Source organism: Budorcas taxicolor, chromosome 12 (assembly GCF_023091745.1).
Source record: "Budorcas taxicolor isolate Tak-1 chromosome 12, Takin1.1, whole genome shotgun sequence".
NCBI classification, from domain to species: domain Eukaryota; kingdom Metazoa; phylum Chordata; class Mammalia; order Artiodactyla; family Bovidae; genus Budorcas; species Budorcas taxicolor.
In genome coordinates, this window is record NC_068921.1 from 24,295,992 (window position 1) to 24,308,067 (window position 12,076).

Genomic DNA, 12,076 nt, shown 5'->3' on the forward strand with positions numbered 1-12,076 from the left:
AATCAGCAGTCGTTACTGCCTTGTGATTATCAGACTTACATCTACCTTTGCTTACTGGTGAAAAATAATAACGTTTCAGTTCGGCTGTGAACTGAATATGACAAGATGCGATAAGATCCAATCATGCTCTCATTGAGCATGGGGACAGGGACTCTGAAATGTATGGATTACAGAATGATCTTTAACATCTAAATGAAATCATTTCCCATAAAAGCCCTCTAAATTACAAACGAATAAGACAGAAATATGAACCTGAAATGAGTCAGAAAGTAAAATAAAGAGAAAAATAAATCATACAAAAATAAATATCTTTTGGAGAGTGAGAAGAAAAAGGAGGCTCAGTTTGCTCAGTTAACACAACTGACAAAAGCGGATTTTAGCTGGCAACTTGAAGTTGCTGATGCCTTTTGGAGAGAGTTCAGATTCCCAGGTTGATACAGAGCTCCCTCCCAGAACTCTGACATGTATATAAGCTCTGAGCTCTCCAAAGCCCACTGCCAGTTCTCTTCGTGAACTAACTGCAGCGGAGAGACTAAAGATGATTCCTTTCTTACCAGTATTTTCTCTGTTCCTGCTGCTGGTTGTTAACCCTGTAAATGCCAATGGTCACTATGACAAGATCTTGGCTCACAGCCGTATCAGGGGCCGGGATCAGGGGTAAGTCAGTGGTTTGATTTTATAAACCTTTCCCTACCCCCAGCCTCTTAGCTTGTTGTATGTATAGTTCTACATAAAGTTTCTTATTTATACCTCAGGGTTTTATTCCTACTTATTTGTAATAAGAAAAAGGAACAAATGTGTAATCTGTGGTTTATGTACATGTCTTAAACTTCAAGAATTACTGTCCAAATAATTTGTGTATAATTGCTTTTTATGAAACATTGCAAGATTTTAGTCTAGTTAACAACATTTAATGGGGCATTTCTTTATGATTCAGTTTATTTGTGTTTTATTTCCTTCTAAATTTCCAGAATGAGGTTTTCAAAATTAAAGAATCTGTAGCTAGAGGTTCTCATTACATAAATAACTTTGAAATATCTCACATTATGTTAGGGAAAATTTCATTTATGTATGAAAATTACACAATAGATAATGTAACAAGTTTTCTGAAGTTTTTTGAAGTGTTTAAGAATGCTTTAAAATTTTGCATTCTGTAATATTTGCAATAACTTGATTTCATAGAAAAAACTACAACTGAGTTTCTTAAAGTTATCAGACAATTTAGTAACTTAACCAAGCATTTAGTATTAATTTTTGAAATGGATCTTGGCACTGCTGCCTATGTCTCAGAGGAATTTTTCATCATGCTTCCAAGTTCCTTTGCCTTACAGAGCAAATAAGACTCGCATCTCTTTAACGGAGAAAAACACTTAAAATTCTGGCAGAGAATGTTTTAATCTAATTACTTCCAGGCAAAGAAATAAATTTTTCTTTGGGCAGCCATATTATTTAAGTTAATCTTAGCATTCATTTACTTCTGTGATTGCTTACCTAGAAAATTACAGAGTACAGTATCTTGGGACTTAGTAAAACTTGTCTATTTTGCTGTCTGATCTGTCATTGTTCCAGGGCCCTGGAGCCACTCCCATGCCCTATGTGAGTACACGTTTGGTTTAAAAGGGTCAGGGCATTACCTACTGTTAAAAGTAATAAGAAACATATTGTTAAAATCTATTAGATTAACTTTTGAAATACTGGCATTGTATTCCCAGAAGTGTACAATTTCCTCTCTGTCTCTCACAGTTAGTTTTTCTAATGACTCAGTAGGATTGGATCAAGAATGAGATCTGCCCATGACTGGAGTCACATCTTTGAAAATCTAAGCCACATATTAACTTTCTCTTTTTCTTTCTTTGTTTTTAACCGCCTGACCTACAGATATGAAAAACTATTTGTTAATGTTATGACATTAACGTTCTTTCCTTACTTCTGTCTTCCAGTCCAAATGTCTGTGCCCTTCAACAGATTTTGGGCACCAAAAAGAAATACTTCAGTACCTGCAGGAACTGGTATCAAGGTGCCATCTGTGGAAAAAAAACGTAAGTCTCATCTTTTCTTTCATGTGCCAGTTCCAAAGACAACACTGCAATGCCCATGGCTTTCTTTGGACAGAAACACACACTGTTCTTTTGAAAATACTCTCCAAAATTGGTAGCTTAAAAAAAAAAATGGATCACTGTGAATAAAGAAATTTCCCCTGCATTTCTCCCTGTACTCATAAAACTAACTTTTTCCTTGACTCTATGGCACTGGCCCTGTGACCTGCTATAGAATCACTGTAATAGTTGGGCTATATCATTTCTACTCCTGGTTAGGCCTCTTTTATCTTGGGGCTTCCTGGTGGCTCAGTTGGTAAAGAATCTGCTTGTGATCCAGGAGACCTACGTTCAATCCCTGGGTCAGGAAGATCCCTGGAAAAGGAAATGGCCACTGGCCATGTGACTTGGTATAGAATCACAGAGAGTTTGAATGGAATCACTGAGGGTTTGACTATGTCATTTCTCCTCCTGGTTTGGCTTTTTTTGTCTTGGGGAAGTCAATTAACCTCATTATCTCAGTTTTCTCATTTTATTAAAAAGTGGGCCAGAGGAGCAGATTGATCTGAAAAATCAGGATTTTAAGGTAAGATTGTTTGCCTCCAGTCATTTAGAAATTATCTAAAATACTTCACTTTACCCCAGAGTTTTCATCAAAGATTAAAGTTGGAAAAGATTCAAGTTTCATCTTTTCATTTAATCCAGTCACTCCATCCCAAACTGTCAGATTCTCAGAGTCTCCAAAGGTGATAATGGAAGCCCACCACTATATCTACTATTTCAATAACCAAAAAAGATGATTACTCCCCAATTTAGTTATCTGTTTCACTGATTAACTTAAAATTGGAAAACATTTTTTATTACTTGATAGCTTATTGGTTTAATCAATTAATACATATTGGCAAGTTCTTCATTTTAAGATGGAGGAGCTGAGTTCTAGACAGAACAAATTACTAGATGAAAAAGGTCAGAGATGTCATCCTTGGTCAAGAAAACAGTGGAAATGGCTCCTGCCTGCTTCCTATTAATGTGGACCCCACCTTCAGTGAAGGATACCCTGAGAACCACAATATGGGAGACACATCATCATTAAACTTCAGATACCCTAAATAGGTGAAAGCATTAGGGTATTGTTAAAAATATATTCCTAACTTAATAATATTGGTTACAAATACTAAGTCACATCACCTTTTGGAGTCTTCAATGCTTTACCTATGAAATGTGAATTTAATTCATTTTCTGAAGGGAAAGAAAGTGAAAGAAAGTGAAGTCACTCAGTCATGTCCAACTCTTTGCGACCCCATGGACTGTAGCCTACCAGGGTCCTCCATTCATGGGATTTTCCAGGCAAGAATACTGGAGTGGGTTGCCATTTCCTTCTCCAGGAGATCTTCCTGACCCAGGGATTGAACCCCTGTCTTCTGCATTGTAGGCAGACGCTTTACCGTCTGAGCCACTAGGGAAGCTCTGAAGGTAAAATGAATGAACAAATGTGAAATTGCTAAATAACTCTAATTCATAATATTAATCATCCTTAAGTTTAAATTATGTTAAGCAAATTGGATATACACTGGTGGGAAAAGGAGGTATGAACAGATACTATTTAAAATGCATAGGGTTATCTTTATTTCTACTAAGAATCATGTATTCAAAACATACAGCCTTAGCTGGACTCTCCATAGTAATCAAGTTTAGTACCCCACAGGACACTGCTGCCTGTTCCCACACATTGGCTTAATATAATTGTAACTAATGTTACTTCTTGACCAGGGCATTATTCCTATTAGTTTGCAGACATCTGCTAGACTTATTAGTCATTGACACAATTGCAGTGTAAGTCAGTGGTTACAAGGATCCTGGCCATGATTTAGGTCAGGCCCTAGTTGGGAATGCCAACGCTCTGGATTCTTCTCCCTTTGTTCTTTATATTCTTGATTACCATAAGGCTTATTTGGAATGCACACTAACTACATAAGAAAGGACCTGCTTTCTGAAACATTTAAGGGAAATCTTTATTACACCCTTCCTGGAAGTTAAGGAAATCTGATATAATCTTACTTTAATCCTCTAAATATATTAGAGATGCCAAGACTTGTACAAGGCATATGCCAAGAATCCTTCTTGCTTTCCATTAAAAAAAAAAAATTCCTGCTTTGAAGTCTGGCTTTTTATCAGAAATATAACATGTCTTCTTTGATTAATTATATTAGCTTATTTCTGTTAACTTCATTTTCACAAACACATTGACATCTGTGCTCTGGAATAAATGTAAATGCTAGTAGCTAGTTTTAAATAACCAAAGAAATCAATAATATTGACAGGAAGAATGCCTGATTTGCCATCTGCTTGCAGCTGCTAAAAATTCCAAAGTCATCTTTAAGAACTTATGTATCAGTTGACAGAAATATATTAAATGATTTGCTCAAGGTCACACATCTACTAGGCAGTAGAACTGGGAACCAAGCTTCATTCTTCTGGCTTCACGATCCTAGAACTTTTCCACCGTGCCATGAGGCTAATGAGAAATGAAACTCATATAACTACCTTAATGTCAAAAAATGTCAAAGATATGGTTTTTCCAGTAATCATGTGCAGATGTGAGAGTTGGACCATCCAGAAGGTTAAGCACAGAAGAACTGATGCTTTTGAATTGTGGTGCTGGATAAAACTCGTTAAATTTCCTTGGACAGCAAGGAGATCAAACCAGTCCATCCTAAAGGAAATCAATCCTGAATATTCATTGGAAGGATTGATGCTGAAGCTCTAATACTTTGGCTACCTGATGTGAAGAGCCAACTCACTAGGAAAAAACCTGATACTGGGAAAGGTTGAAGGCAGGAAGAGAAGGGGACAACAGAGGATGAGATGGTTGGGTAGCATCACCCACTCAATGGACTTGAGTTTGAGCAAACTTAGGGAGATGGTGAAGGACAGGGAAGCCGGGCCTGCTGCTTCATGGGATTGCAAAGAGTCAGACACAACTTAGCAACTAAACAACAATGTCATAAACAAACAGAAGAACAACAAACTTGATATCTAAATTATCAATAAGTCATGGCAATAAATGATATGTTTTGCTAACTTAGTCAAAATGTATCCTATGCAGTGCCTCCATTTTAATATTAATTTTCTTCCAATGTATAGGACTGTGTTATATGAATGCTGCCCTGGTTATATGAGGATGGAAGGAATGAAAGGCTGCCCAGCAGGTAATGTATCAATTATAGAATTAAATGAAAAATTTGTCTTGTGTGAGGAAAAAGAGTTGAATTAGCTTTTAGAGAAGCCAATATGTGTGTGTGTGTGTGTGTGTGTGTGTGTGTGTGTGTTTAGCACCATGATAAATCCAAGATATATTCTCCATATCTTAATCACTAGTTTATCATGGCAATAAAGCATGAAAACATACATCTTGTACACTGGATGCTGGACAACAGATGCTTATTCCAAATTTAAATTAGTTCAACATTCCTTCAAGACAAAGATCCTCACTACAAAATGCCTTTCTTTGAACTTGTCTAGAAACATGGGTTGACTACTTGGCAACCTTGGCAAATCTTTCTGATTTAACTGCTCAACAGCTCTGATTTTATAAGATTCTTCATACTGAAAGTTGGTTTCCTGTAACTCGCCAACTTGAGAAAAAATAGTTAATCTATTTCCTCTTTGAGATGACAGCCATTCAAATATTTAACACAAGTCATCATACCCTTCCTCCAGCTACTCTCTCTTCCCCAGTAGAATCTTCCTTTCTGTGGGCTCATCACCCACAGTTTGAGTGGGATCTAGACTTTGGAGCCCTTACTGTCATGGACAGCAACCCATGGAAAACCTCTAATCCAGTTAATTTTTTTTTTTTTAATTGGAATCCAAAACTGGTGTCTACAACCCATGTGTGACCAGGCAGTGGAGAGAATATTAAGACAAATATGTCAGTGTAGGGAGCTCCTGAACTTTTGTTGATGTCATTGGTAACCGTGTTATGCCATCAGCTCATGTTGAATTTTTAATTAATTAATACAGATTAGTGGTCTATTTTATATGAATACTATCAAATCAAGTCTTCCACAGGAATTTGTTTGTGGCATTTAACCTGTAAATTTGGACTCATTTTCCCCATTCTGTTGGGGTGTCTTTAAATCCTGATTTTGTAATTTAATTTACTAATTGCATACCTGTTCTTTCTATTGTCACAAAGATGAGAATCATCTCTCCTGTGATATGATCCAAGTCATACTAAACTTCAAATAAGGTCATGAAGAGTAAGTTGGCGGTACCCAACCTAAAGGCTAACATTCACATATTAATTTTCATTCTGAAGTTCAGGAGATATATTCTGGAAGTGTTAGATATTTTAATCTATTTTCTTCCTGAAATTATGATGAAAAGAAGTAGGTCTACATATTTCTTTCAGGAACCCAAATCTATATAATTATGGTTCTTACACCTACAAATATTATACTACTTAGGAGCTTTAAGCCAACATGAAAAAAATTATTACCTTGGCCACTCTCAGAGAGAAGTGAGGAAATTTTTTTCAATGAAACGATCAAAGATACTTAGTGATAATTGTGATTGAACCCTTATAGACATAGCAGATTTGACAACCAAATAGATAAAACATTAAACTAGGATAATAATTTAAAATTATTTGACCTTCAACATAAAGGATAAGTATTTTGGGGCTTCCCAGATGGCACCAGTGGTAAAGAATCTGCTTGCCAATGAAGGAGACACAAGAGATGCAGGTTCAATCCCTGGATTGGGAAGATCCCCTGGAGTATGAAATGGCAACCCATGCCAATACTCTTGCCTACAAAATTCCATGGACAGAGGAGCCTGGAAGACCCTAACACTGGGAAAGACTGAAGGCAAAACAAAATGGGGATGGCAAAGGATGAGATGGTTAGATAGCATCACTAAATCAATGGACATGAGTTTGAGAAAACTCTGGAAGATAGTGAAGGACAAGGAAGCCTGGCATGCTGCAATTCATTGAGCCACAAAGAGTCGGACAGGACTGAGTGATCAAACAACAGCAACAACAATAGTACTTTATCATTTGATGTTCAAAAGGCAACTTTCATAGAAAACTGATGATTCACAGACTTGTGTTGCTAAAATCATCAGTTAAATATCTTGAGGGACTTCTTGTAAAGGTTAAATCATTATAAAATAACATTTTTGACATTTTCTCCTAAGTACTTATTCATCTCTTGATTATTTCAGTGATGCCTATTGACCATGTTTATGGAACCCTGGGCATTGTGGGAGCTACCACCACACAGCACTATTCTGATGTCTCAAAACTGAGGGAGGAGATTGAAGGAAAGGGATCGTTCACTTACTTCGCACCGAGTAACGAAGCTTGGGACAACCTGGATTCTGTAATTCCTTATTTTTAATGAATATAACTTTTTCTGTTATTGTTATATTATTTCAATTGATTTATTAACTTAGAAATTAATAGAAATTGTATATCTTCTTGTTGTGCATATATGATGATACATAAAAGGATGAGGGTATTAAGGATGCTCCTTAATTGAGGGTAAGGAAAAAGTTGCTCAGTGGTAAAGAATACGCCTGCCAGTGCAGGAGATGCAGGTTCGATCCCTGCATTGGGCAGATCCCCTGGAGAAGGAAGTGGCAACCCATTCCAGTATTCTTGCCTGGAAAATTCCCAAAGACAGAGGACCCTGGCGGGCTACAGTCCGTGAGGTCGCAAAGAGTTGGACATGAATGAACATGCAAAAAACAAACAAAAAAGGAGCAAATCATTTTAGTACCTCCATGAATGGAATAACAGCCCAGCAGGCTCATGGACTAATAACAAAAAAGGCAAACCAATAGTAGATTGAACAAGCACTTATTATTATTCCATTTTACGCCTTTTCTCTTTCCCTTTTGGTTGTGGAGAATTATAGGTAATTTTAGATGATGTGTCTTGAAGAAAGGCAAGTTAAGAACCCTCTTGAAATGTTATTTTTAATAAGCTCTATTAGATATATATTTATCATTTTAATTGCATATAAATACATATGACTGTTCAAAGACTGACAGAAGTGTGTATGGATATTTAAATGAAGGGTTGTAAATTATGCATTTAATTTTCAGGTTTTTCTATGCATAGTCTGATCTATAGCACACTAAGTTATGACTCAATATCCAGATCTATATAACTGGTATAGAAATATATTTCTACTTTCTACTTGATATGAAGATGAACTGAAAATTACTACTAGAGTCATGTCAGTTCAGTTCAGTCACTCAGTCATGTCCACCTTTTTGCAACCCCATGGACTGCAGCATACCAGGCTTCCCTGTCCATCACCAACTCCTGGAGCTTACTCAAACTCATGAGTCATATAGTATTTAGTAAAAGTTAGGTAGATTCTTTGGGATTTTACCTTGATACATTAACTGTGAGGTTACTTGCTTACAAATACAGAACTTTCCCTTTTCTGGTTGTCTTTGATCAAATCTCTAACCACCTTCCTGGCCCTTTTTGCAGACTCCTCTTCTTCCTCGTCTTAAGAATGGGTTTTATTAAAGCCTCTTCTAGGAACTCTACTCTGCAGTTCATATGCACTTCAGATGGCTTCAGCTTTCACTTAATGCACAGAACCATGAAGTCTGTGTTTCTGGATCCCCAGGAGAATATTTCTAACACCTGTCTTAATATTTCTCCTTGGATACACCGTCTATATCTTTAAGCAAACTGTTATCCAAAACAGATGCCACTTTCTCCCCATCAAAAACTGATTTTCTGCTGTTTCCATAACTGGCAACCCCAATCTCAGAGTTCAAACTTTAAAATTATGAGTCATCCTGACTTCTCCCCTCTTCAGTTCTTAGAAACTACTATTAGTCATCCACAGCTCGTTTTTCATCCTCGTAATACTCTCTTTCTGTTACACATTGCCACCAGATTAACCTTCTTAAAGCCCGGGCTAATCGTTGTATTCTAATGCCGCTAAAGGGGCTTAGTGGCTCTCTATTGCCAGTTTAATTTCCTCTTTGCTTGGGAATTAAAGTCTTCTATGTCATTGTCCCATGCACTTTTCTAAAATTTCTCCCTATTATCTGAGAAACATAAAACCACACTGGACAACTTCTGCTTTCTTTGCCAGCAGTTGGACTTAGAAAGATCACTACAACATTCCTACCCTATCTACCTATCCTGCAAGACCTGTCTCCAAACTTTGAATTGCTGGCCATTTTCATTTGACCTAGAAAGCATTTTTTCCTCCATCTGTCCTTTATCTAATCATGCTTATATTTATCAGCTGCTATAGCATCCGTGGGCTTCCCAGGTGGAGCTAGTGGTAAAGAACCTGCTTGCCAATCCAGGAGATGCAAGAGACACAGGTTTAATCCCTTGGTCAGGAAGATCCCCTGGAGGAGGGCATGGCAACCCACTTGCCTGGAGAATCCCATGGACAGAGCAGCCTAGTGGGCTACAGTCCATAGGGTCTCAAAGAGTCAGACACAACTGAAGTGACTTAACATGCACACACATAGGATAAGTACCTCAAAGATCAAGATTTCACCTTACTTATCATTGTATTTCTCATAACACCAAGTACAGTATCATATGATATTGAATAAATGAAAGGTACAGAATGGTTGAATTCTTGAATGTTATAGAATAAACATAAAACACATTAAAATTACAATACTGTATGTATGCAAATATAATGCCATTTTTAATTTTTTCCACCCTAAAATTTTAAATATCTGATAATTTCATACCCCCTAAGCCTTGACAGCAAGAGCATCTCCTCATCAATATATTCATTAAAATTTTTGTTTTGACTCTAAAAATGTCCAAATACTCTGTAAGATCGGAAAGACTTTACTGAATACCTGTACTTATAAAATTTCTTAATCAGTTGAAATAATATAATTTTAAGTTATTTATTTCAACTTGTTTTGACCATCTGGGTAATTCAATGAGACAATAATAAAAGAGTAGAAACAGTGTGATTACAGGCATTTTAATAATTAACTATAATAAAATAAACTTCTGCCATTTCAATTTTTCCTAGGATATCCGGAGAGGTCTGGAGAGCAATGTGAATGTTGAATTACTGAATGCTTTACATAGCCACATGGTTAATAAGAGAATGTTGACCAAGGACTTGAAAAATGGCATGATTATCCCTTCAATGTATAACAACTTGGGGCTCTTCATTAACCATTATCCTAATGGGGTAAGTTTATGTAATAAAAAGTACATTGATCAATAACACTGCCCCTAATTTTTTCTATGACCTTTATATAAGGTTTACAGAAATAATAAAATGTCAGTGAATAAACTTTTCCTTACATGTAAAGCATGTGAATTTCCAATTCAATGAGTGTTGGCAAGGAAGAAATTAAATTGACAGTTGTTGACAGTAGACTTAGATGTTCTACAAAGGGAAATTTTATTAGCTGATGTGTTTGAATAATTAATAATAAGAGAAAAATAAAGAATAAGAATTTATCAAAGAATAATCAGAGAATGAGAATTCTTTTATTCATCCCCTTGTGACTATACTAATTTAGATTTTTGTGGGTTTTGATAAGCATGTTTTAATAAAGTCATTGTGGGAAACTTCCAGCAAGGTCATGGGGCTCTTCCAGTAGTCAGATTTCCAGGGACAGAAGGGATCAGTGATGAAGCAATATTCAGGAAGTCACTGAAACAGAACTGATTACATTTATGTAATAATTGTTTCTGTCTCAGAACTTGGCCTACATTAGAAATAGTGTATGACTATCTCTATAAAAGAAAGTGAGCAATAAAAACAATAATTCAAAAATGTTTTTGCCTTATGTTTCTAGACATGTTAAGTACAATTGGGTTCTCAACTGGTTCCATTTTCTCTTAGTTTTGGTTTTTGTTTTTTTTTTTTAAGACAGTAATTTGTAAGTCTCCATCCTCAGCATTTGTATTCAGAATGTCAGTTCTTTCATGTTACATTTACTGATAAACTTGAGACATGGGAAATGGGCTTGCAGTCTCAATGATCAACAGACAGCTGTGATTTCTGAAATTTGATTTTCCCAAATAATTGCAGGTTGTCACTGTGAACTGTGCTCGAATCATCCATGGGAACCAGATTGCAACAAATGGTGTTGTGCATGTCATTGACCGTGTCCTTACACAAATTGGTACCTCAATTCAGGACTTCATTGAAGCAGAAGATGAGCTCTCATCTTTTAGGGTATGTCCAAGAAGTAACAGCAGATTGTTTTGGACCACTGAAATTCTCCTCTTCTCCATCAGATTCTAAAAAAATAATAAAAAGCAATTAATTAACAAAAGACTGTCAATTCTAACAGACACATAAGCAGTATATTTCTTGAAATGAAAAGGTTTTCATTTTACACAGAACTCATCTTCTCATACGAAAGAATAATATTTATGTGGACGTAATAAAGAATGATGAGCTATGTGACTGAAGTATACTGAACACATTTAGAATGTGTCTATCAGTTATTACACTAACTGTTGGATATTGCTTCAGTCACACAGGCATTAGCAGAATTTCCCATCTAAAATACAGTTTGTAGAAAGTTCGAAATAACATGGCTGTTTGTGCAAAAAAAAATAATTTTTTTTTAAAGATCTAACAAGAGTAAGATATAATTTCTACAGCTTTCTATAGGGTCAACTCTCTGGTGTCAGCCTAGACTGAGTGTCTTGTAACTTTTTTTCTGAATTTGCAACATACAAGCCTCTGAAAAGCACATTTGTGTTTCAGGCAGCTGCCATCACATCTGATATATTGGAGGCACTTGGGAGAGATGGTCACTTCACACTCTTTGCTCCTACCAATGAAGCTTTTGAGAAACTTCCACGAGGAGTTCTAGAAAGGATCATGGGAGATAAAGTGGCTTCAGAAGGTACTTAAGTGTCTTTGTCTATGAGAAGCCTCCCAGGATTCCAAGAAAAGGAAATGAAAAAGAGATTAAGTCCTGCCAATGCTATTATTTTTGATAAGCAAAGGCAAAGAAAAACTTTTATTTTGAGGCAGATGATAAAAATCTTT

At 36.2% G+C, this 12,076-nt stretch overlaps 1 protein-coding gene across 1 annotated transcript in view; it reads left to right on the forward strand.

Annotated features, from left to right (window-relative positions):
- The first annotated feature begins 538 nt into the window (after nucleotides 1–538).
- POSTN (periostin) overlaps nucleotides 539–12,076 on the forward strand; it is a 33,678-nt gene continuing 22,140 nt past the window's right edge. Inside the window, exons 1-7 of the mRNA XM_052650127.1 lie at nucleotides 539–657; nucleotides 1,941–2,039; nucleotides 5,181–5,245; nucleotides 7,266–7,423; nucleotides 10,085–10,249; nucleotides 11,102–11,248; nucleotides 11,789–11,930. Coding sequence (XP_052506087.1) covers nucleotides 539–657; nucleotides 1,941–2,039; nucleotides 5,181–5,245; nucleotides 7,266–7,423; nucleotides 10,085–10,249; nucleotides 11,102–11,248; nucleotides 11,789–11,930 — 895 coding nt within the window. The remainder of the gene's footprint in view (nucleotides 658–1,940; nucleotides 2,040–5,180; nucleotides 5,246–7,265; nucleotides 7,424–10,084; nucleotides 10,250–11,101; nucleotides 11,249–11,788; nucleotides 11,931–12,076) is intronic.